We start from the raw sequence: 27,864 nt of genomic DNA, 5'->3' as shown, positions 1-27,864 counted from the left end.
GTGTTTTGATTAACGCCATTAATGTTTATTTTTGTAATCAGTGTATACAACTAGTCAACTAAATGAATATAACATGGCAAAGATGAATGCACATTTATATATTGATTTAATCGATTTGTAGCATTTTGGAAAAAAAAAAACTTGTCATGGATTTATTGCATTTTGTGGAAAAATAATTTGTTTTTATAAAAAATCTGTATAAATCAAGTTATGAATTTGAATTTTTTATGGTTGAAAATAGTGGTTTTCATCTTGTCACTTTTCTTGGTATAGAAAACAAGTTTTTACACAAATTAGTCAAAATGGATTTATTGTGTTTTGGAACCAAATTCTTCATATATAAAATAAACGCTCTGGATTTTCAATATGACTATTGCAGATGTGCACATTTCGATGCAGCCCCACACAGGTTCAAATATAAATTCTAATATTACACTAGTGAAGAATGTGGGCCCCATCATTGTTAAAAGGGATGTCACTGTGGTTTCCATAGCGATCAGTCAGAGTGGCATTTATGGCTCAAAACTAAACTGGAACCAAATGTTCTTCTGGGGCTGAATGCATCAGCTGGGCAACCATTAACATGAATGAGAATGACAGACAGATTTCTTCAGGTATACTCATCTAAGGACATGTTAACATGACAACGATGTGATGAAAAACAGGAAAGATTTTCCTTTGCAAATTTTCAAGTACACATAAACAATGCTGAAATGTCAATGAGGTTGGTTTATTACAAAAAGAACTTTAAAGTGCCAAATTGAAAATTCTGTCATTATTTACTCTCTCTCATGTTGTTACAAACCTGTATACATTTCTTTGTTCTGATGAACACGAAGGGAGATATTTTGAGGAATGTTTGTTAACCCAAAAATAGTCACAAACAGTTTGGTCTTAAATGACCTTAATTCAAATCATAGCTAAAGCGCATCAACCACTACACTGAGCGATGTTACTGTAAAATAAATGTATGCAATGTTAACTACAGGTTGGCTACCAAACCTCTCTTTGCACAGCGGTGATCCATGCTCGCCATCTCCCCTCAGCTTTAGAAAATCAAAACATTTTTATTTTCGACAAGAGGTCAGTTCCGAGGAGCGCAAATTCAAAATATATGTTTGGAGATTCATTTGTGTTGCTTGTCATTTCAAAATATGTCTTTGTTGCATCATGTGAACCATGTGCATCATGCCCCTTGTCAAAATACGAACCTGCTGCACATGCGTTGAAAGGATTTATGATAAAAGAGACGCTCGTGTTCACAAAATACTCGCAAGACACTAACTAAATCTCATGTGTGATCAGAGTTTAGTGTTAAGCGAGTACGTGAGCGTCTCTTTTATCATAAACCCTTTAGACACGTCTGCAGCAGGCTCGTATTTTGACATCACACGTGATGCACATAAGTTTACATGACATGCCGAACACATATTTCATACCTGTCAACATTGGGATTTGAAAAAAGGAAACCCCCCCTCCCTCCCTTTTTCATTACTATGCAAGGAAATGGATACACTGCAGTGTTACTTAGTATTGTGGCCTTGTTTTCAGTACAAAAATATATACACGTTATTAATCAAGATATATTTTCTTGATGAGCAAAATAACCCAAGAAAATAATAATATTTTTTAAACAAAAAATATAAAATTTAAGTGAATTTAAAAAAAATGCCAATGGGGTAAGAAAAAAAAATCTTGAAATAAGCTTACTTTTTCTCAAACAATTTAAGAAAAAAATAATTTTAAATGTTCATACCCCATGGCAGATTGTTTTGCTTGTGTTAATTTTGATATATTTGGTCTAAAAACTAGACTTATTTTTTTAGGTCATCAACAAAAAGCAAAACACAAGTACGGGAGAATCCCGGCAAAAACGGGAGGGTTGACATGTATGCATATTTTAAAATGATGAGCCACACATATGATGGGCTACATACATGTTGTGACAAGCTTCGCATCGTGCGCCCTCGAAAATGACTGTCTATAGACTGAATTAACACATGCACATGACAACACCGTTATCACATATTATAACGCGTTGAAACGCGTTCCAAGCCGTGATAAAATACACTGGTAACCTCACGGTTCAGACCGCATTACATAAGTATCACTGCGCCACTGTTGCTGCGTACTGATTTATGAAAATAGTCTTTAATCATATTTTTTATTAGTCTACAATTGCACAATTAATGGCGATATCCAGATAAATGTCAATAAATATTGTTGAGTCATCTCATCGTTAAAGAGAAAACGTTGTCTGAGAATTTTATAACTCAAGTTCATAAGTCCGCTATTATCCACTGGATGGCGATCTTACCCAATTTAAACACAGACGCATTCACTCAACACTGAAAACAGCGTGTTTTCATCAGGCTCTGAATCTGATCTCTTACAAAAGTTCTTCACGAAAATGGAATTATCTCCGCCTTTAGCTAAAAAAATTGAGAGGTGATAAAAGAACAAATGAAGGTAGGATGAAAAGTTCTTTGTTTGTTTTTGTTTGAAAGCGGATGGTCTGTTCTTTCATTTGATATTTTATGTTTATTTAAAGAAGATAATTTTTCTGCACTGGGTGGCAACTTAGAAAAAAAACGCTGACGGGGAAAAAGTTAATGTTAAGCATGCTTCCAAGCATATTTGATCATCACTTCAACAGTTGCACAATATAAATGTTAATGTATATTTTAGATGAATGTTGATTTATAGAATAAACACCACAGTCTTAAATCATATTTTCATTGTGTCTTTGCTGCATCTCTGTTGGTTGGGAACTGCTCTTTTTCAGTCACACTTGATTCTGAGGAACTACTTTGGTTGGCGGAAGAGTAATATTTGTACTAATATAATTACAACTTATTTGAAGTAACCGTTTTATAAACACAATAAACCCCTCGAAACGTTGGGTTACCAGTGCTCCGCTTCGCGTCGTGCCTAACAACGCCCCTTAGCTGTTATAAAATGCACTGGTAACCCACTGCTTCTTGGGGTTTATTGCTTTATTCTCATAAAATAGTTTACTCCGAGACAAAAAAGGCGTTGTTATCAAAAACTCGTCTTTAAAAGTGTAAGTTTTCAGGAACCCAAAACCCTGTTGTTGTGTAGACAAACAGCCAAACCGCATAAAAACTTTACTTAGCAATTTTAAAACATTGTCATGTAAACGGCCCTTATTAAAGTACGGGGTATGTTGGTAAGCGTAAGTGTTACGATAAACTTTGCAAAGCATAAAACCACGGTAACCGCAGGATTGACAAATTAAAGATCTGCTTCCGCAACACTGCCTACTAAGCCTCATCGAGTCAGTTAAAGTTTGGCAGTCGGCCATAATGGAAGAAAAATAAGGCTGACACCCTCATTCCAAAGCACAATATAATCTGACTAAAGGAAGAGCAAATCGATATAGATTTAATTCCCTCCCATGATTGTGTTCTTGAAGGCCTGTGGCTTCGGTGATTATTTCTGATGGAATTGAAGGTGGCAGTTGAGGCGAGCTGAATTCGACCCTACCGCGGACCCCGGCGTTTGTTTACCATCTTGGTGTGTCCTGAAAAACATGACGTCAAATGATCCGCAGGCACGATTACAGGAGCCCAATGATGACATCTTAAGTCAATCTTTTGAAGATGCTAAAGAAACGAAAACTCAGTCATAGCATTTTGTGGATGCGACGCTGTGACAACTAAGCAGCTACTGTTCCCAAAAAATTTAACCCAGTTAGATAAAACTTGAATAAATAAGTTAGATGCTAACATAAATAAATGAGGCTTTATGAGCATCCCACACATTGGAAGTCAAATGAATTGCAGTGGGTGGGAAGTCTGAAATAGTGATTTTGTGCTCACTGCAGCGTCTGCAGGGTAGATGGGCTGCGACAGCGTGTTCCCATGACGCATTCAGCAGCGCATTAAGCGGTTCTGGTCTGATCTTTCAGTATGTTTAAAGCGACAGGACTGCGGGTTTGTTCGGCCCGTCAACTCTTGGTGCTGTTGGACGAGTCGTTTGATCCCTTCTTTTATGAAGCTGATGAAATTAGCCACAAGGCCAAACTCATGGGATGCTCATTTGTAAAATCAAGACTACGACCAGAATCAGAATTAGCTCTGCTTGATGCATTACTTTTCCGAGTATGAAAGACTGTCACGTTGGATACTCAAAGTTTAACATCCACACTTCATTTAGCAGACACTTTTATTATTTTAGTATTGTAGTAAAAAGGTGATAAAACTGCATTAGGAAATGTGTTCAGTACTCACTATATCTGGTTCAGGTAGCAGGTTGATGTTCAGCTCATCGCGCTGGACCTGCGGGGAGGGACGGGGTGGAGGAAGGGGCGTGCCCTCTGCTGGACGGGGGGTGGAGCTTCCCATGGTGTCAATTGCATTACCTGTCAGCACAGGGGCGAGGTATGTTTAGATGCTTTCTAGAAGAATTTGAGGAGTTTGGTAGCTTTTATTGTCCATGCATTTTAACTTTGAAGGCATTTAGGGTGAGATATTTTTATGTTGACAAAACAGCAGATACACTTTAGCTCAATTGATCAAGTGTTAGCAACACGAAGGTCAGGGGTTCAATCCCGGGAACACAAATGTTGATAAAATGAAAGGTTTGAGTGCATTATAAATTGCTTTGGATAAAAGCGTCTCCCAAACGCATAAATGTAAAATACAAAATATTGAATGCAAATTTAAAATCATGAATCTATATAATCGAACGTAAAGCATTTATTCAAGTACACATTTAAATCTAAATTGCATATAGATATTGGATTAAAAGAAAAGATTTACATTTTATTCTATTAAATTAACATGACATGTAAAATCAGAGGTTAGTCGAGATACCAGTTATGCATAAGGTCTCAGTTAACTCTTTCCCCGCCATTGCAAGATATCTCGTCAATCAAGAGAAAATGCTTCCCCGCCAATGACGAGTATTTCCGACTTTTCGCAATACCGCTATTATCCACTAGGTGCCCTTCCGCAACTTTTTATAACCGGAAGTATTGCCCTATGGCAAGCTGCTGCATGTCCGTGTCTGTTTTAAAGATCCTCTGAATGGGATCTCTATGAAAAGTCCGTCACAAAAATTGAATTATCTCTGCTTTTTGCTCACAATGTGGTGGTTTTGCAGAAACCTACCCATATTCAAAAGCTGATTACAAAAGAACTGCTAAAGGTAGGATGAAACGTTTTTTTTGTTGGAAAGCAGAGGGTCTGTTCTTTCATTTGGTATATTGTATGATTATATATTTGAAGAAGAACATTTTCTGGAAGGCATTAAACTTTTGTGAAAATCATGAAAAACGCAGTCGCTGGCTGGCAACTTTTTTTAAAAATGCTGGTGGTGAAAGGGTTAAAGTGGACATATCATGAAAATTAGACTTTTTCTATGTTTAAATGCTATAATTGAGTTCACAGTGCTTCTATCAACTTAGAAAATGTAAAAAAGCAAACAACCCAGTAACTTAGTTTTGGTAAACCATTCTCTGCAAGCATGTGAAAAAATAGGTCATTGAAATATGGCTCCCCTTGTGATGTCAGAAGGGGATAATACCGCCCCTTAATCTGCACTATCCAACCACCGCACTGCCATTTATTACAGAGATCAGATCATTTGAATGTTAAAGGACACACCCAAAAAAACGGCAAATTTTTGCTCACACCTACAAAGTGTCAATTTTAACATGTTATAATAAATTATCTATATTGTATTTTGAGCTAAAACTTCACATACGTACTCTGGGGACACCAAAGATTTATTTGACATTAAAAAAGTCCTGTGAAATGTCTTTCTTAAGTAAGTTTGTTCCTAAGTCAGAAGATTATTTGCTTGCTAGTTCCTATTGCAAGTCGTAAGCTCTCCATCTTTGATGCCTATGTATATTGATCCGATGGGACTTAATTTGTAAACATTAAGTCATGCACTTCAACGTTACGTTTCGACTTGCTAGTTATTGCAACTTTCAAACCCATTACAGCAGCGGACGATATTTTCACAGAGAATGCATTAAGGAGAAAATGCCTCTTCAAACAGATTTAACAGAAATTGACCGCTGTGCTCAGGTAGATTAAATGTGCCTGCGAGCATCATTACACCTGCAGTGTTTACTGAGAATTTGTTGACTAATGGTCCGAAAAGAAGGTGGCTAATAATAATAATAATAATAATAGCTGAAGAAAAATCATTGGCAAATAAAAGCTATACTAATAAATATGCCTCTGTAATACTGCTTTAAAGCCATGTAAAAACGCATACACTTCATGAGATAAACATTGTTTGTAGTCCAATGTAAATTCATGGTCCATATATATTTAAATAAATAAACAACAACCTGTACTGTAAAATTTATTTTTCTCACACAGCAAATTCCAAATGTTTTGCCATGCACAAGTTTGATGTCACATCTATGCAGAATGAAAAATAACTGAAGTATAGGAGGTTTCATCGGACGCACGTGATGCACATCTGGATCTGAACTTTACTTCCGGTTTCATTTTTTTTATGGTCTGACTAGTTGCTAAACTGATCTCTTGAACAAATGCCTTGTCTAAAATAACAAATGTTTTAGTTTCCTAGGTAATCAATGTGTTGTTTTTTTGCTTGTTATATAAATAAACTACGTTTAAAGTACTTTGTTGTTATTTATTATTAGCCGGAAGTTTACCGGAAGTTATGTGCGGACCGCGATAGTCGCTTGTTTATGTTGTTACTGCTGAAACTGTCTATAAATTAACAAATAAATGTATAAATATTATTTTATATCTTATATCTATATATATATACATATAAACATACATACATACATACATACATATACATATACATATACATATACATATACATATACATAATACATATATAATTTTTTTTTTCTTTTAATGAAAAATTCTGCAATAGTGAATTTCTTATTTAAAAACATATCATGAAAATCTGACTTTTTCCATGTTTAAGTGCTATAATTGGGTCCCCAGTGCTTCTATCAACCTAGAAAATGTGAAAAAGATCAACCCAGTAACTTAGTTTTGGTAAACCATTATCTGAAGCATGTAAAAAATAGGTCATTGAAATTTGGCTCCCCTTGTGATGTCAGAAGGGGATAATACCATAGATAATAAAGGCTATATATCTGGCATGCACGTACTTTTAATTGACCATAACTTGCTTAATTTTCTACCGGTTTTCAAACGGTTTGGTTTGTTATAAATGTCAAAGACGTACCTATGACACTGCATACTTACACTAAAAAAGAAATAGATTTTCATGAAACATGTTAAAGCATCCAGAATTACAGCCCCGTTAATAACGTTTGTAAGAAACCAAACCATTTGAAAATCGTTAGTAAATTGAGCAAGTTATGGTCATTTAAAAGTAGGCCTACCTACACTATTAAACTCAATGCTACGAGTGAGCGATAACCCTGTGGTAAGATGGCCGCCAGGTGATGACATTAGAGACTCCGCCGTAACACATTTAGCCTTTATTATACATATCTACGGATAATGCCACCCCTAATCTGCACTATGCAATGATGACACTGCCATTTAGTGCAGGGATCAGTTCATTTGAATTTAACCCCCCCCACACACACAAAAAAAAAACTGCCATTTATAACACTAAATATAGTCCATAGAACTATGTTAAAGAAAATAACAAACAGTAATTACGATTTATTTACTATTTTTAGGACAGCAATGCTTCAATTTTCAACAAAAAAAAAACTTTACGTAAAAGATTAAATTAAATATAACTTCTAAAAAAAATAATGAAGGAACATTTACTTAATTATTTTACACATGTTTTCATGCATTATTAAGTAGATTTTATTTGATTTTAGTAGGTAAGTTGTACTTAAAAAAGCAGTAAATTTTACTTAAAAAAAAGTTCGTGCAAATTGATACGAGGATTTTTTAAAGTAAATTTTACAAGTTGTTTTTTCAGTGTATTCGGTCTAATCTGGTTGCATTCTTATGCCAACCGTAATACCTGGCCAAAGGCTTCAATAAATATTTTGTTTAAATGTAGAGTTACTTATTAACTAAACAGTGCAACACAATAATATTTAGTAGTGCGTAAACTGCAATTTAGCATCCATTTACGCCACAACTACGCTAGGTTGTAACTTTTACTTTTTATTTAAATGTGCAACTTGTATTGCATTCAAGCTAAACATCAGTGTGTCTTCCCTTGGAATCGAACCCAAAACCTTTACCACTGCTAAAGTGAAATAATGACATATTAACAGGATATTGCATAAAAAAAGACTTGTACTAATCCACTGGGATTTGATTGGATCCTAAAAACTACATGTGGGGTCTGATCTGTAAATGACATTCTGTGATGAGTACTCACGCAGGCAGATGTTGCTGTTAAACATATGTAAGATACGCAGACAGTCCTCCCACTGGTTCCCGCTGCCTTCACAATTACACCACTGCGACACCTCTGTACTGCTGTTACTCACATAGTTTGGAGTCATGATGGTGCCTGCAGAGGAACGAATGAAAAAAACAGGATATGAGAGAGAGAGAGAGAGAGAGAGACGGAGAGAGTCAGAGTACAAGATATGCGCCAATTAGCCTAAAGCCCATCTGGGAGAATCTCCAAACAGTGTAGTCTGTCCACCCCCCTCCGGTTTAATTGTAATGCCCCAGGTTTGTTCTGGTAATTCAATGTAACGGCCACACTTGCAAAAATGTACATTCTGTCATTATTTACTACCCATCACGTTGATCTAAAACTATGTGCTGTTGTTTAAAGGAGAGTTTAAAATAAGCATGACCCTGACTGTAAAACCCACCTCATGAAGTCATTTTTTGTGATTAATGATTTTCCTACATAAAATCATCTTGCGTAATGTAAAGAACATTGTGAAAATATAACCTTGATATCTATAATATTCACTGAGTAAGGTCATGAGAAATATTAAAATAAAACTTTAATGCCCTAATCTCATTATTAGATTGAGACTTTAGCATGCATTTCACAATATTTGCACTTCTTTTCCATACAATTTCATTTAAATGGATATGGTCACTATGTAAATGCATAAAAAATTGCTTGTAATATATATATATATATATATATATATATATATATATATATATATATATATATATATATATATATATATTGCAACAAGGTTAGTCTTCTAAAGCTAAACAGTAGTATTGTAATTGTGTAAAGTTGTGAACTTTACATTTTTATATTTACATTATTTACGCATTTGGCCGATGCTTTTATCCAAAGTGACTTGCAGTGCATTACAAGATATACAAGATTTTTAGGCAGCGGCTATTTACATCTTATGCAAATCATTGGATAATATTTACACGAAGTAAAAATATAATGTTTTTACACCAAGTGTGACAATACCAGGATTTTCTAAAAGTTTTATTTAACAAATTTGCAATAAGTTTTAATAGTAATTAGATGCTATATATATTGGCAGATACTATATGCACCACACCATTTTTATACATTAACGGGATGCAATAATAACCATGTGTAAATGATTATATTTATTAAAATTATTAAATGCATGCTGCATTATTAGAATAAAAGCCCTCCATACAATGACCCCTAACCCTACCCAATAAATACTTTTATTTAAACACTCCTTAGGCACTTTATTTCCACTTTTCAAATATTTTCTTAATTTTCATAAAAAATAAATGCTATTTTGATATGTGATGAGAAAAGAGAGAATGCAAGATCGGCAAAAGACGGCATCAGTGACAACTAGGGATGTTCATATTGATCGGTTAACGATAAACCGAAGAAAATAATTTATGACCGATTAATATTATCAGTTAAAAGAAAAAAATGCCTACAGACATTTTGCCACTATTCCTACTTTGTGAATGGCCTGGTATGGTCTAGTAAAGTAATCATTATGAGAATATAAGAAATCATTTGAAAGTTGCACAGAGACGCACGCGCAAGTGTGCGAAGAATGACGTCAATTGTGTTTTTACTCATTGACAATTTAATATTAAATTAATACCCTGCTGGAAAAACCAGCAAGACCAGCATGTTGTGCTTTGGTGCTGGTTTACTGGTGACCACCAACTAAACCAGCACAAAACCAGCATAGACCAGCATGGGAATTATGCTGGTTTATTCTGGTTTTTCCAGCAGGTTATCAGATAACGGTTAATGTTCGATTAACGAGCTGCGGTTGTCCGTCAGAAAAATTAACAGAAATTAACATCCCTAGCAACAACCAGCGACATCGAACCACATCAAAATCCATACGCGTCTTTTTAAAACTTCAGCGGCTCAAACAGACAGTGTTTTGCAGGGTTCACACCAGACGCGGTAGAGGCGGCAAGCGCGAGTGATTTACATGTTAAGTCAATGCAAAGACTCGATTAACTTCTGCAGATTTCCACGCCGCGTTAACCAATCAGAACCTTGCTGTAGTGGTGACGTGATTACAGGAGTCGCAAAAGCCCCTCCCATGATGCGAATTTCCAAGTGAATGTCTCGAATTCCACGCGCGCTTTCATGCACGAATGAAGCAAGTAAACTCAAATGTTCAAGCGTCCAACTACCGCGGCTGGTGTGAATGCACCATTAGTGTAAAAAGCATTTGCCGGCAAGGTCCACTTTCTATCAATGTAAATAAACACTTAATTATTTTAAGTATGCGTGTTGCCTGGGTTCAAACCCACAACCTTTGTGCTAATGCCATGCTCTACCACCGAGCTATAAAGAAGCACAGCACATTTTTATGTTTACATTTATGCATTTGGCAGATGCTTTTATCCAAATTGACTACAGGCTACAGTATACATTTTATCAGTAAGAGTAGCTTGAGAATAAACTAGTTCATCATAAAAGAGAGATTTGATTCAAAGTGTCTCCTTCACTCTTGTTTACTTCAAAATGTCAGGTTTTCAGAGCAGCATGTAAGAGAGTAAATAATAACAAAATGTCCTGATGCGAGTATAACGTGAACACGTTCCCAAAACACTCTGCCCAGCTTCACCCTTTACCATTTGCTGTTTTGTGCACTCAGTCAATAAGAGATGGTGGTCATTAAAAATGCAATATTATTTAAGTACAGATCGTGCAGTGATGTATCGATTCATGCGTTTTGAGCTCTTCATTAAGTTTGTGTCCATTTCTCAAGGTCGTCTGAGGTTCTTTCTCACCGATAAGTCCAGCGTAGGCCTTGAGACACACGGCTCCACTCTCCCGGAGACAGCCGGAGGGCGAAAGAGACGACGGTTGACAGTTCTGCTGGAAATCGGCCAATCTCGACCTGACGGAGCAGATGAATTTGAATACGGACACGTGATAATTAGAACAGATGTACATCATATTCTGACAGAGAAAATATACACACTGAATTCATCATCAGATATTGATGCTTCATGACTTTGTCTTGTATTTTGAGTTAGTCCAAAGCAAGTACTTTACTTCTTGGCAGGAAAATAAGGTTTGATTTGATTTGCTAAATGTGCAAATACATTTCCCTCAAAAGTATTTAGACACTGAAAAACTTGTTCATTATAATGTCGTAAATAATTTGGAGACATAACAAAGCCCCAAACCAAATGGCATTTGCCAACAAGTGATGTTTTTGATTAATATTGACCATGATTTATGGTAACTAAAGGCAGCTTGATTTACACTGCCAAACGTGATGCCCAATTTTGATTGGTTGCCTGTATTCGGTTTCTTTGACATAATCCTTTAAAAGCGACTCGTATCCGATATCTGCATTTACACTAAACACATGGCAAAATAATTCAAGGTGGGCATACTGACCCAGAACAGCAAAGTAAAATGTCGCCATACAGTATCGACTGCACACAGACAAAATGATTATACAAGATTATATGGCTTTATTTCTAACAAGACAAAACGGATTGAGGTGCTTTTTTCCTGCTTACATGTTCCTGGGGGTCGAAATTGGGTGATTCTCGCGAAATTACACTTATGAGGTGTCATGAAACATTTTGATAAAAAAGTAAATGCTATCAAAATAAGAAACATACAGTAACAATCTCTTCATGTACTATTTTGCACATGATTTCAAATGACATCATACAAACCAATTTACAGTAGTTGTTTTTTCCACATTTAAGGGGAAAATTTTCATTACCGCAATGTGTCCATGACTGGATTTGGGTTCCTTGACATGGAAATATTTGTAATTAAAAAATGTAAAAAAAACTAAAAGCTTCAGTGCATGTTATACTATAAACATTTACAGTAAAGAAACATGTGGTATTTGGTGATCATTGATAAATGTAGAAACAATAATAAAGAATATAAATGTGACCAAGAATAATTTTCTCATCCTCCGCAACAATTTTCAATCATTGTGTAAGCCCTCAAGGAACTAACTTTTTCAAAAAAAATAGTTGGAGGGCAATAATTGACTATGACACTCAAGATGGGTACCCGGTAAGCAGTTTTTCTTTCCAGATAAAAGTTGAAATTTTGTTTGTCATAGTACCTAGACAACTTTTTAGTTCTCATTACCGAAACATGAGTTTGTAAATGCATATATTTAATGCAGTATCATGTTGCGGTAATGATTATTTTTGATAATGATAATGTCTAAAAATGTAAATAATTCTATAAGAAATATTTTATCCCCTAAAAATAATGGTTATAATAAGTTAAGACCTTAATCTTATATGTGCAAAAAATTGGCTTTAAGGGCTTTTTAAAAATTATGATGCTGGACACCTTCTAAATCTGGATTTCGTGAGAATCACCCAATTGAGTCACGGTAAATGCGGCCTAATTTAACTTTTATCTGCACTTTATTTTAACTTACTGGTCATTTCAGTTCAGACCGGTCACCAACCATAAAGTCTGCTTGTTGTTTCTTGTCACCATGAAATCAAAGTCACCATAAAATCTAAATATTATAGTTCTACATAAATATTATAGTTCTACATATATATATATATATATATATATATATATATAGTTTCAATAAATTATATCTGTGCACTTCCTTATTTTTCAAAAATTCATGAGCCCCCATATTCTATAATCAAAAACGTTAACTTCCAAACTTTAAGTGTTCCCACTTGAAAATTTAAGAAACGTTTAACTTCTGCCGCGAGCAACGGCAGTAACGCGACGCAGACGGATCCACAATTTAGTCTGGCAATGCATGACGTCACCCATTAAAAGTGAATGGGAAGCGCCAATGCTTACGCCCCATCTGAACGTACCGTAAATGTACCGTTAGGCATGTCAAAACAATTTGATCCTTGTTTAATACACATTAGATCTAACCATATAATACAGTATGTGACCTGTTGTCCTTTTTTACATCCTACTCAGCAAGTTGTAGTGGTGTTAATGATGCTTAGATAAGCAAAACTGAGAGACATCCATTTCAAAAGAGAGATTAAAGGAAAGTTCTTCAAAGAGGACGGCAGAAATACAGTATGATGGTACGCTGTTAGATCGTAAGTGAGTATCAAAGGATTGTAGCCTTGTAGGATTGTAGATTTTATACAAGACAGGGTCAAATTCAATGACCTTTAAATGACTTTACAGGTCTAATACCCTCAAATTCAAGGACTAAATGTGGGGACACATTTCAAGTGAGAGCAAGGTTACTTCATGTTACCTTTTAAGATACATTGTTACAGTTCCCTTTTGAGGGAACTCGCACTGCGTCACTGCGGTGACACTTTGGGGACGCCTCCAAGGGTAAGTGCGTCTGAATGTGTATATCAAATTCAACCAATGGTGAGGCTTAACGACAAAGACAGGGCGCAGGAAGTATATCGCTATCTGAAATATTGCCAAATACAGCGTTACAGGGACGCTGGAAGTATGGCAAGGGAGACGCAGCGTCTCGTTCCCTTCTCAGGGAACAAGTTACAAACGAGACGTTTTCATGTGTCAAACACAACTATGCAAAAAAGCATTTTGGTATGAATCAACATTCGCAGAAGATATAAGCATTTAAAGTGAACAGTTTAGCACGTGTGCTTAAAAAGTCTAGAATTTTTCTATTATCATCCTACACTACACAGCGAATATGGATTTTTTTCAGAAAACTTCTTGCATAAAATAGATTCAAGCACTTTCAATGGCCTGTATCTATGTATGGATATTTTCAAAAACTTCCCATGGCCTTGAATTTCACAAACTTTCAAGGATTTCAAGGACATGTGGGAACCCTTCACAAGAATGTAGCAGGATGCAATGGTCTAGAGATGACCTTTAAAAGTTTCAAACTGTTTAAGTGCACTTAAACGCATGGTGCAAGACGACAATCAATGTACAAACAAACTTTTGAAAAACAAGTGGTAGACCTGAAACGTTTTGTGACGGTCAGCATTAAAATAACATGTTACCTGCACAGGTTGTCTTTAAGGCAATAACTTTCCAAATGGAGGCAGTTTGGTTGTCCGTCGCGCTCCTCGTAGGAGCAGGACGGGACGATGGTCTTTCTTCTTCTCTCCCCGCACAGTGTGTCCGAGCACGGGCAGAATAAAACCCCAAAGCTGTATTCCTCGGGAACGCGCTCCAGGAAGCGCCGGAGAGCCCGGTGGCATTTGTGCCGGTTACAGTGGTTTGTTCCCGGTAGGATCTTGGTGCAAGCTAACGCATATTCGGAGCGCAGGGAACCACACTTCTCAAACAAGCCACAGTCCTGAGCTGCTTTGAGACATTGGTTCTGATCGGTCAGAGGAAGAGAGGAAACTAAAGGAGAGAGAAAGAAATATGATAAAAACTGAAATAAAGCTTGCGAGAATACACCAATCATTTAGCTGGTTTATGACTTGACATGTCTGAGCAAGCAAACTACATCTCCCATCATTCACTCAAGCAGCGTAAATATGTCAATCCTCTATTACACACCTAATGTGCATCAGATGCGTTGTTTGCATTAACGTTTCAAATCTTCCGGATGTCAGCAAGTTATAAAAGAAATATGAACTTGCATCATTTTTTCACATCGTTCATCCGAACATGCATCACGTCACGATGACATTCGAACGACATCCGAGCTCATAAATATAAAATTGCCTGAATGCACCAAAAGACAATCAGTCACAATGCATTGTGGGAAACATGAGATAGGCAGTGAATTGAAACAAAGTAGACTAAAGTCAGCACTTGTTATAGTATCTGCATATTGCAGGAATACAAATTATAACAGGGCCTGAGTTTGTGTGGGTGTTACTCATAATCCATACTTATAATTATAACTCCCGAAATATAAACTGCATTACCAGACTGCAGGTTTATGCTAATTCTTTATACACAGTAATACCCTTTACAATTTATAATACATACTTTATTTTTAATATCGTCCATAAATATGTTGAAAAGAATTGTAAAAACAGTGTACAAATACATTGAATTAAGTAGCTGTCTTTGACATGCACAAACAAGACAGTTTTTCATCTTTTAACAAAAAATCCCCCTTTTATGAGTCATCTACAATTTTCAGAAACAAATTTCAGGCCTTGTTATAAAATGAAAGCATAAGGATTAGACCATAGACCGAAGTTACTGTAGCTACTTCATGGTTCAAAGTTCAACAGCAGTAGTATTTGGACACTTTCTGGTGTCAGGTGTTAGAGGAACGTGTCCATAGTTGGTGATAAACTACACCTGTGTTGAAGGAAACTGACCCCACACTTCCATTTAAAATGACCTTGAGGTCAACTGGTTAAGGGTAATTTCAAAAATGGCTTGGAAAAGTCATCTCTGAGAAAAGGTCCAGCATCGTTTGTTTGCCGATGGCACTCGATTTGATATTTTGCTATCCAATGCACTCATAAATTTTCAATACTTTAGGGGACCCTTGTACAGGCATGTTGTGCCTTTGTCTTATTTCACACAAACACGCTTTCAAGACAAACACGCCAGCATGCAGTGACGCATTCATCACAATGCATTCAGCTGTGAAAGATCTTTTTCTGATCTGAATACAGTACCTGAAACTATTGAAGCCAGTTTTGACGTTTCAGTGTTTCTCACCAGTTCCAGTTCAATGTCTTCATATGGGGAAGTCTCAATGTCGTCAAAACCTGTAACACACACACACACATATGTAGTACTGTAAGAGCTGGTGATAAAATGCAGTGTTGTGCCTGAACGAGTTCATTGAACGAAAGTTCATGAACTCGTTCATATTTTGGGCGAATGTGAACTGAACGTACTGTATAACTGCCTGATGAACGTTACTGTGAACTAGTTCATTCTGGTGTTTGTGAACTAGAGCCCGACCGATATATCGGCAGGCCGATATTAGGCATTTTCCAAACTATCGGTATCGACATTCATAATGGCTGATAAATGAATATTTAAAGGGACTGTAAGTAGGATTTTAAGTGTTTTATTAATCAAAATCAATGTCTTTATTCATAATTATGTCCTCGTTGGTGTCAAATGACCTCTGCCAGTGATCTGACTTTTCTTTGTAAGCTTAGAATTTTTTCTCTTTACTTACATTGAATGGGTAAGTCCAAGGAGGCATCCATGTCGTTCCGCCGTATTAATAAACTATAATAGCAGAGAGGGACAAAAAGCACTTGCCTACCAACGCGTTTCCACAATGCGTTTTCATTCAGAACACGTAAACCAGCTGCAACGGACAAGGAGATCAGCTATTACATAACGGCTACCGTAGTTGCAACACGCATTTGGAAAGGGGAGGCGCTAGAATGAATGCAAAATACAATTCCACCACTAGATGGGGGTAAATCCTACTTATTGCCCCTTTTAAAAAAAATGGACGAAACAGCCTTCAACCATGTCATGAGTGTTGCACTCTACAACCTCCCTGTTGGCAACACTCGTGTATAACGCGTCACACATCCTGCAACCTGCTGATCCAGCCAGAGTTGGGCAGAGAGAACAACGGTTAAGTGAGTTCATGGTGAGTTGGTCACGAGACAATAAAAGAAACAAGTTTCTTTTTAAAATGCATTATCATATTATTTTAGTTAAAACTTATAAATAACTACAAATAACTAATGTTAGGGAAATCTGTTAATGTTTTGTTGCGCATTTCTGGGAAAAATATCGGCAAATATATCGGAATATCGGATTTTAAAACCAACAAACATTTGTATCGGCCTTCAAAATTCTTTATCGGTCGGGCTCTATTGTGAACACACGCTCTCTTAGTTTCATGTCATTCAACAGGGTGCCAGATTTCTATAGAGTCTTCCAGGCGAAAACCCAACTAAAAGATCGTAAACAGGTCTTTATGTGTAGCGGAAAAAACAGCCAATCTGGCAACACCAGCCACCAGTGTTTCATCGCTGCATGCACATCAAAACAAAAAGCAGCATGGAGGTGAAAGCAGCATGTAGGCGACAAAGCAGTTGTTTAACATTAAATAACAACATATTTGTCCCAAATCGTTAACGATTAACATAGGCTGCTAACGCATATTTTGGATCTTGAAATAGACTATAACCTCATGCTATTTAACGTGCACGTGCGGTGTGCGATATGCGAGTTGTCCTGCACGCAACACCGCGCATCGCTTCTCGCCTGGTGTGTGAGACGCACTTGAAGCATCCGGCTAGCCTTTCAAGGTTATGTGCAAGCAAATACAAACATTTAAAGACAGGCAATGCTAATGTAAACCCTGGTTGGAAGAATTTAAAGTTGGATATGAAGATGAAATCTGACGCATTTAGCTTCAGTAAACTGATAAAATAATTGCTGTCTGTGGTTCTATATGGGCTGGAATGGTAATAATTTTTTTAAATAATATGGGGGAAAATTATTATAAATTAGTTCATTTTTGGACCGGGGAAGTAGTTCAAAATTTTGAAGTATGAACTATGAACTGAACTAGTTAATTTTAAACATTGCATTTTATTATTATTTATTGTTAAACGTTTTGTGTTTTTTATATGAACATAAAAAAATGCGTTGGTCTCGAGGACTCTGAAATTACGAGTCCTTCTCCTCCCACGGTGGTCTGAGACAGAGTCTTTGAAGGAACAAGTCTGAGACGAGTCAGAGAAAGCAGAAATCTGGGGTCTGGGGGACCGGGTCTACTACATCACTCGATTTTAACATGTGATTTTAGAGATATCTGTCTTTCCCCATTCAAGTAGATAGGACTTTAGTTTTGCATGACTGAACTAACTGCCTGGAGGCGTTGCAAAGATGACCGCCTGGTGGCTTGACCTCCCTAAAGGAACATTGACTTCTTGTGCACATCTATAGTGTTAAAGTCAAACATCAAACTGTTGTTCTTTGAGCTAAGCCCTATTCGGATGGGATTCGTTTTACGGGGGTAGATGGAGTAATGTAATTTTACCACAGGACGTCTGTAATATTGATGGTCAATTCACACAGGATTAGAAATCTCAGTAAAACATTCAAAAGTGGGAGGGGTAATTCAATAACGCAGCGTGTCAACTCCCTCGTCGTCACATGCACATTACCTTGCTTCCTCATATCACATGTGCAAATTGAAAAAACTGTGCACAATTACAAGAAATTACGAAATTTACGTGTATATTTACAGCTGGTCTATTCGCACTGGATTAGTTTTACCTGAGATAATTTCTACGGACCTTTTTACAGAAGGTAAAAGTCGCCGTAATCTTTAATGACATTGTCCGTAATGATTACTGACATGGAGCATTCGAAGGGGACTAAGAGAAGCTCTGATAAAAATTGCTTTACCCCAACTCCCTATGTAAAACTAATCCACCCAAAAGCTCACCCTAGCAACTAAAAGCACCCTCTCAAAAGTGGCAAGCAATCATAACACTATAAAGCAACAAGTTTTGCACAGATCTTCTTTAGAAACATATGAATAAAAACATTGTCATTACAGTGTTTCCCACAGGATTTTGAGAGACTTGTGGCGGTGATGACATCACACACTAATAATTAGCATATATGTGACGTCATCATGTGTTTGCGTTTGATCGAGTGTTGGCACCTGAAATGTGTTTCACTTCTACTCTTTGATCTGTCACATTATATTGCATTTTAACACAACTGAATGCTATTTTTACATATTATCAGTTCTGTTGTCAGACATAAAATGAGTAGACTATAAAATGTTTATCATGTTAAATCCAACTGCTGCTAAAATCCTGATTTATAAACGCTACATCGTCTGACAAAATCACCATACATTTAAATTGAAGCCTTACCGCTGTTGCTCTTCTCATCAAATGTCTGTTATGAGCCCTTTTTTATTTTAAATGTGAGTTTTATTGTCGCGTATAGCGCAGACAATTCTGTGCAAATTCAGAAATATGAGAGAATACATTGTAACTGTTACAGTGTTACTACAAAATAGAGGAAAAGAACGAGTGTTCACTAATGCTAACTTTCATGAAGTCATGATAAACTCGATCAGCCGTCTTCTCTGTGAGTAAAATCTGTGACTTGTTAACGTTTATGTGAAAAAGAAAGTAAGTATACGGAGGAACGGACATTGAAAACACAGCCACCTTTTGCACGCAACATTAAAGAAAGGGAGGGGGCGCACTGGGAGCCTGCAACAATAAATTAAGACATTTTTAAACAGTAAAATATAAATGGGAATCATCGCAGTGCGCCACGAGTAAATCAATGTATGGGAAACACTGCATTATATAAATCTATACCATGGGGCTGTTGCATTCTTCATTCTGATTGGTTGAGAAATTTTCCATAAGTATGCATTAAAAACGCACACCTAACCTGTCAAATGTCTTAAAATATTCAGCAAAGCAATGTCTTAGCAATGTCTGTGGTATAAGCGTAATAATTGACTCCGATCCTTTGAATAATATGAGGAATAATTGACGACGGGCCGTTGAAATATTCGAAAATAATGCACACCCAAGGTGGTAATGCGACACGATGGGAAGCGGGGTGCCATTACACCACGGGTGTGCATTATTTCCGAATAATTCAGTCAATTATTCCTCTTATACCACGGTTACCACAAACATTGCTCAGGTGCCTATTTTTTTAAGACATTTAAAAGGTTAGGCGTGCCGTTATCGAAAAATAATGCAGACCTGTGGAACATTTCTCAATCAATCAGAATACAGCATTCAACAGACCCGTGGTATAATTGAAAATAATGCACACCAACGGTGCATTACCACCTTGGGTGTGTACCAGCGTTGGGTCAAAAAAGGGCGAACCCAACCCACTAAGTTGTAATTTAACCTATGCTGGGTTGTTTAAACCCAAAATGCTGGGTTGTTTTAACACATTTTCTGGGTTAATTTAACCCATCGGTTGGGTTTGGCCCAATGCTGGATTGAAAATAACTCATTTTATAGTGAATTTTATCTGTCTTTGATATAGACTAAATATGGCATGTTTTGAATCAAGTTGCTCTCTTTTGAAAGTTAAAGGAATATTCCATTTTCTTAAAAGAAAAATCCAGATAATTTAGTCACCACCATGTCATCCAAAATGTTGATGTCTTTCTTTGTTCAGTCCAGAAGAAATTATGTTTTTTGAGGAAAACATTGCAGGATTTTTCTCATTTTAATGGACTTTAATAAACACCAACAATTAACACTTAACTCAACACTTAACAGTTTTTTTCAACGGAGTTTCAAAGAACTATAAACAATCCCAAACGAGGCATAAGTGTCTTATCTAGCAAAACGATTTTCATTTTTGACAGGAAGAGTAGGAAATGTGCACTTTTGGGCCACAACTTTTCGTCTAGGTCCGGTCCAGCGCGACCTAACATAAATGCGTAGTGATGTAGGGAGGTCACGTGTTACATATATAAAACGCACATTTGTGGACCACTTTAAGCAATAAACTGACACAAAGACATTAATTAGTATCAGTTGACATACAACAAGGAATGGAACAACGTAGGAACGGTCCTCTTTCAACACACTTGTAAACACTGGGGCGGAGTTTTGCGTTCGTCTTCTGTGACCTCTTGACATCATGACGTATTGCGTGGGGTCACCAGGCGCATCACGACCAGATCTAGACGAGAAGTTGTGCCTTAAAAGTGTATATTTATTATTTTTCTTGTCAAAAATGACAATCGTTTTGCTAGATAAGACACTTATGCCTCGTTTGGGATTGTTTATAGTCCTTTGAAACTCCGTTGAAAAAAACTGTTACGTGTTGAGTTAAGGGTTAATTGTTGGTGTTTATTAAAGTCCATTAAAATAAGAAAAATCCTGCAACGTTTCCTCAAAAAACAAAATTTCTTCTCGGCTGAACAAAGAAAGACATCAACATTTTGGATGACATGGTGGCGAGTAAATTATCTGGATTTTTATTTTAAGAAAATGGAATATTCCTTTAAATAAAAATAATTGATTAAAAAAATGAACAATAAACAAACTTAAGTAACTTTTTAAATGTAGATTTTCATGCATTTTCAGAAATATTGGTCATCATGACTTGGCAACACACACACACACACAAAACTGAATCCCTACAGTCTTGTTTACACATACCCATCACATTTCAGTTTGGAGACAGTGCATTAATGAGACAGTCCTACAGTACATTCGCAATTATGCGTCTGCATATTCTGCATGAGGCGTTACATTTCACAAGAGAACACTTGACATTCACATCGTGTGTTTCTTAAAAGCATTCATTTCTGAGATTGTTGATCAGGGCGGCCCCGCGGTCCTCTCTGGCCCTCCAGTCCCTGCACCGTACTCAGACGCACGATGAGATCTCTGCTAAAAGATGCCTGGGATTACTCAGCGTTAACAACAGCTCTTGATTATCTGCTGCGGGAAACCGTATTCCAGTTTCATAGCATTTAATATTAATAAGCCACATTTGGTGGGAATACGGACGCAAAATCAATTAATTTTGCAGCCGTGCTTTGATGATCCCTTCAACGTCACCCGACGGCAAACCGTAATTTCTTTTGCTCACGGGCGAACGCATGCATGCGCACAAACACTCGCGCACCAAAGTTCAGCTGTCATGTGGAACCAGACGCTCTCAACGGCACAAAGCAAATTGTGGTTCCTGCGTGTATTTATCAGTCGTGCCGAGCGTAATGAACAGATGAAGGAATGGCCGAGATTAACCACGATAGCACTGTCAGCGAGCCAGTCGTTTGTTTAGTATCTGACTGGGTTTCTGCCCGCCTGCCAGTTTGTACACATTACCGAGCAGTCATTAAATGCTATTACTGACTAAATCTAAATCCGCCGGTAGCTCACTCAACACTCTCATTAAGACATTTTGGCAACGTCCTGAAAGAACATAACAAACGACATCCGCTGAGATCCATGAGTTCAGCATTTATGAATTACAGCAGAACAAAGGCAGTCAATTACAAAACCATTTCACGTGAATTCTTTATGCATGAGTCGTCTCTTGAGCTTTACATGTAGACCCGTCTCTTTCTTTATACCCGTCTGCTTTTTTATCTTGATTTGAGAAGTGCTGGACATTCATCCAGTTTTGCCAAAGAATTGTATTGAGGATTTTAACTAAAACATTAAACAGCATTCTCAAGGCTTTAAACTTCCGAAATTTGGTATAATTCTGAGGGAAACTGCAACCACAGTTTTTACGCTTGGGTGAGATATATTGCAAAACTGCAAAAGAATTTACAGGTCACCTGACATGCATAAAAGTCACATGATCATTCTTTAAATATGGTGTGTTTGATTGGAGGACAAGACAGAGGAGGTGTGGTCAACTTGATGTGGCATCGCATGACATCACAATGCCGCTACTCGCGGAATTTTGATGTCATACACATGTCAGTCTGCACGGCTCCCTGTGTGAGGCCGAACATACCCGCCGCTATGGTTTTTGGAAAGACTTATCACGAAAGAACAAAATTACATTTTAGTCGGATAACATCGGTTAATGGAAATCATTTCGCAAAAGTTTTTTGTCGACATTTACAAAATAACAGTAAAGTTTTGCGCAAACCTGTAATGGAAACGTAGCAAAGATGTTACAGGCCATAACAAAAGATACTTTTTACAAAAAAATATAATGTAAATGAAAATCATGATTTTCTGTTGTCCGAATTAGTCAGGGTCAACTCTGTAACTGGCAAACTCTATTTCAGCCTTCAATGGACGCGTTTGATTGGTTGAAGGCTTTCCTGCTCAGCGATTGGCTGCACCTGATGTCCGTCAAACTCGAGGTGCTTCTGATTGTCTGCAGGCGTGACGCAGTAAATTTTTAATTACCTAAACTCCAGCAAAGTTTCCATCGTTGTCGATATTGTCACGTGCAAGTTGAAGGTAAGTTTAATATATGATTTTTTTTAAGTTAATTTTATATTTAGTTGTACAATTTGTAACTTTAATGTTTGTAAGCATAATGTAGGAAGTTACATTAATAAGGTGAATGAGATCGCATTCATTTACTCTATCATCATGGTGGGTAGTAAAATTGTTAAATTAAGTGGATGGTTTTTTTTCTTCAGTTTTTATATTATACAGAAATATGTGAAAATGAAAACAGAAGCAAATTTTGCAGCTCTGTAAATTTTTTACAGTATTTATGTCTTTCAAATTATAAAGCCATGAGTCTGTTATTGCATAACAAAATTGTTAATGTTTTTATTTTGATCTTAATTAGTCAGGGTCAACTCTGTTACTGTCAAACTCTGTTACCAAAGTAGAGTAACAGTGTTAACAGTGATGTACAGTATTTGTGTGTGTGTGTGTGTGTGTGTGTGTGTGTGTGTGTGTGTGTGTGTGTGTGTGTGTGTGTGTGTGTGTGTGTGTGTGTGTGTGTGTGTGTGTGTGTGTGTGTGTGTGTGTGTGTGTGTGTGTGTGTGTTACATATTGTCAACACTGTTACTCTACCTCTGTAACAGAGTCTGACAGAATTGACATTGACTAATTCTATTAATTTTGAATATCTATTGAGTTTTGATTGACAGGGGAAGTTCTTACAAACATCTTACAAGTTTTATTTTAAATATCTTAATTACACGGTGCAATGGAAAGCTTGATTCTGATTGGCCAGTCGCGACATTTGCAAGTCTTTTATTCCCAGATAACAACTGCTCAAAACTAATAAGACATGGTAACCCGGATGCTGCAAAACATTTTGACAGATTTAATCTCATTTATGTTTAATAACATTTATGATGTTATTATGATGTTTTTTTATTTTTAAAAACGTATAAACAAAATAGTGTGTTCGTGATATTTGAACGTCTCATCTTAAAGGTGCAGTGTGTAATTTTTAGAAGGATCTCTTGACAGAAATGCAAAATAATATACAAACTATATTATCAGGGGTGTATAAAGACCTTTCATAATGAACCTTTATGTGTTTATTACCTTAGAATGAGACGTTTATCTACATACACAGAGGGTCCCCTTAAACGGAAGTCACCATTTTGTGCCACCATGTTTCTACAGAAGCCCTTAACAGACAAACTTTTTTACTAAGTTGTCTCCGACGATGACATGTTTGTCTGGTGACAGCTACTGTAGCTTCTCTATGTGTTTCAAAAGCACGGCGTTAGCAGTGGACTGAGCCGTTGGTTGCAATTCACAACATTACCACTAGATGCCGCGAAAATTTACACACTGCACCTTTAAAACTGAAAGTAAACGGGTTTTCACCGAAGGTAGGCATTCATTAAAAATGAGTTAATAAAATATTTTAAATCAATATTTCATGTTCCTTACCTTACTTATGAGTTAAATCAGTGGTTCTCAAACTGGGGTCCGGGGGCCGCGAGATGGTGCCGGGGGGGCCCCAGTTTTATGACATTTTTATAAAATACATTAATTTATCATGAATTCTGTGAAATTAAACCTAAAAAATATGGCAGCACTACTTTGTATAATTTAGTGTTTTGTTTAATTAAAATGTGAAGTTTTAGAACTGTTTTTTGTCATAAATTTTCTTTGGGGGGGCCGCAAAGGAATGCACCGTACACAAAGGGGGCCGCACGCTGAAAAAGTTTGAGAACCACAGAGTTAAATAGACGTGTAGTAACCGGGATAATGTAAAGCCAGCCGGTTGTTATTGCGAAATAAGCCCCTTCAGTGTCATACAAGACCCTCTGCTTTCAGTCGACCCTCCTGATCACACTGTCGGGGCTTATTAATGTGATAACAAGCGGCTGCCTGTACATTATACCTTACTTACATATATGATAAAGGATATTTGTAATAATACTGTACACTGTTTAATCATGCACAATGCAACCAGTCAGTTGCATTATCAACTCAATAATCTGTGTGAAAAAAATTGGGTTTGATTTAATGCATCAGAATTTGTGTAGATAGAAAAAGTGGACGTGTAGCCTCTTATTACCAGTCACCCGAGAAGGAAAGTCATTTCAGAGGTGGAAAAACATATTACATATTGATGAAAGATTATGAAAACAAACATAATTTCTGTTTGTTTATTAGTGTCAGTTTTCATTTCACCTTGTCTTCAAACATGCACGTGCACCAAAGTGGAAAGACACTGGACCTCTCCGGCACTTTGTGTAATTCATCAAACGCAAGTTAAAATGTGACAGTACATGAGTTAATAAGGCATTAGCGTATCTCGTATGTCTTACCCTGTGGAAAGCGTATGGTCCAGTAAATACTCAGGCAGTGCTGTTCCATGCGTGACCCTCGCTGGCACTTGCATTCTTGCAGGTGTTGAAAGTGCATGAGGCCGTTCTGGGCATCCATGCAGGCCTGCCGTGACTCCAGGCTCAACGGTGCCACTGCCTCCTCATCCACACAGTATTCCAAATGACGAAACTGCCTCTTACACTCCGGGTGCAGCATACATTTGTCTACAGCCGCTATGCAGTCCAAAGATCCGGGGAACACCGGCACCACCGAGGGAACAGAACCTGAGGGATTATGGGAAAAATATTTTCATTTACATGGGCTGACATGTTTGCAAACAGTGTTTTGAGCCATTATGAGCAGTAGAAAAAATTGAAAAATAAATTAAACATGGAACAAGAAAGGTGGGGACATGATACTGTTAGGTAGCTAAAAGATGTGTAATAACATTCTATTTGTTCCACTTCAAAATAAAATTCGATGGCTTACATTTTTTAGGTTTAATTAAATTGGCTGTGCTATAGACTATTTACATTTTTATAAGTAATAAGTTGCTATAACTTATAAAAACAAATAGGAATTACTTAACATAAAAATTATTGTATGCCATATATGAGTGTGTATATATAAAACATTTATATTTAAAGTTTATAATGTGACCCGTGTTGGCAAATTAAGTAGGAATAAGCAAATTATCAATAAAAAAAAGAGTTATTTATATTTTGACATTCTCCATTTAAAAAAAAACCTTGAAAACGATGTTTGATTTGTTGGAATCTAACAAAAATGACAGAGCTACACCTGTTTGAAGTTGATAAAGTCAGCAAAGTCAATTTTGAGAAAAATAAAAAAAGATTTTTGAAGGTTAAATAACAAAAATCACTGCATCCATACCTTAAAATCACTGGTAAAACTACAGATTTGGCCCACACAGTCAAAAACAATACTATAGAAAATATATATGTTCAACTTTTTTCTTTCTTTTATTGTTTGATTGACATTGGGACAGCCAGCTTTAAGATCTACTGTAATGCAAGGATCTAATATAAATGTTACAAATAAAGTTGACCAAACATTCACTCAATACATAACAAGAATTCACACAAATATCTGTTAAGATGTTTTTAAAACTATAATTCGGTATATATCGAGGTGCACGCGTCGGATCTGTCAGTCAGCACGAGAAAGATCATTATCAAGTATCTAATAACTCTTTTATCATCAAGCAAGTCCTGCACTTCATTTTCTAATTCCTGCATATTTTAAAACCAAACCAAAATGACAAAGGCACATTTGGACGCACCTCTTTGTATTAGATTAAGCATTTAGGACGGTACACCTCTAAGAAAACGTACAAATATTATTAAAGATGTTTAATGACTATTTAGAGTAGGCATGGGCCGGTTACCGGTTTCAAGATACAGAGGTTTCAAAACCACAAAAATTTTATGTGATACTGTTATCAAGTTATAAGCTGTGTTTACAAGTTAAATAATTAAGTCATGTAATTGATGTGATGTTTATATTTAATATTATAAATATTAATACATTTTAATTTTATAATTAAAAAAATATATATAATAATTTAAGGCCTTATTTTTGCCTGGCATACATGTTGTATGTTGCTTAAACATAAAATGTATTGTGTCCAGATGAAAGGTTGTTGTTTGTATATGCATATATTTGAAAAAACACATTTTAGTGTTGCAATGGCAATACTGCAACACCGTGAAACCATGGTATTTTTGCTTAAGGTTATCATACCGCCAAAATCTCATACCGGCCCATGCCTAATTTTGTCACGGTTAATCCGTGTCATGTTTTGTTTCTGTTCTGATCGTCGTCACCTGGACATTCATTGTTAATCACCTGATTCATTCCACCTGTTTGTCATTTAGTCTGTGTGTATTTATACCTGTGTTTGTGCAATACTCACTGACGGTTCATTGTCTCTGATTCCTTTTGTGTACTTGTTCTCAGTTTTAGTGTTCCTGTGTTTGCTTACCTGCCATTGTTTGCTTCTTGTGTTTTGTTTCTTGTCCATTTTTATTAAATGTTATTTATTCACCAGAACTTTGCACTTGCGTCCTCACTCTTGTTACCAGTCGTGACAGAATGAACCGGCCATTCAAGGATGCAGCAAGTTCACGGAGTGCTTCCCCTATTTTTTTTTTTTTTTGAGGGGGAGTAGTGGACATCGGGTCCCACTACCTGCAAAGCCCCGATGCCCCTTGGAGCTAACGGAGAAGGAATGTTCGGAACTCCAGGCTTGGCTCAAACTGGCCGTCACCACGCCCGATTCATTCCCCGGGGTGGTCGTCGCTTCAAGTGAGCCTGTTCCTGGGAGAGACGAATCGATTGAGTCTGTTCCCCTATTGGTCGA

At 36.7% G+C, this 27,864-nt stretch overlaps 1 protein-coding gene across 6 annotated transcripts in view; it reads right to left on the bottom strand.

Moving 5' to 3' along the window:
* Positions 1–27,864, bottom strand: part of gfra3 (GDNF family receptor alpha 3) — a 54,045-nt gene that overhangs the window by 6,718 nt on the left and 19,463 nt on the right. For all 6 annotated transcript variants that reach the window (XM_055178504.2, XM_055178507.2, XM_055178506.2 and 3 more), the window contains 6 exons: positions 25,481–25,765; positions 15,933–16,025; positions 14,340–14,688; positions 11,154–11,263; positions 8,347–8,481; positions 4,254–4,384 (listed from right to left, as the gene is read on the bottom strand). In XM_055178504.2, the coding sequence (XP_055034479.2) occupies positions 4,254–4,384; positions 8,347–8,481; positions 11,154–11,263; positions 14,340–14,688; positions 15,933–16,025; positions 25,481–25,697 (1,035 nt within the window). In that variant the 5' untranslated portion in view covers positions 25,698–25,765. The remainder of the gene's footprint in view (positions 1–4,253; positions 4,385–8,346; positions 8,482–11,153; positions 11,264–14,339; positions 14,689–15,932; positions 16,026–25,480; positions 25,766–27,864) is intronic.

This window comes from Misgurnus anguillicaudatus, chromosome 16 (assembly GCF_027580225.2).
Source record: "Misgurnus anguillicaudatus chromosome 16, ASM2758022v2, whole genome shotgun sequence".
Taxonomy (NCBI): Eukaryota; Metazoa; Chordata; class Actinopteri; order Cypriniformes; family Cobitidae; genus Misgurnus; species Misgurnus anguillicaudatus.
Note: the sequence above shows the minus strand (reverse complement) of the source record. Positions and strands in the feature narration are given on the sequence as shown.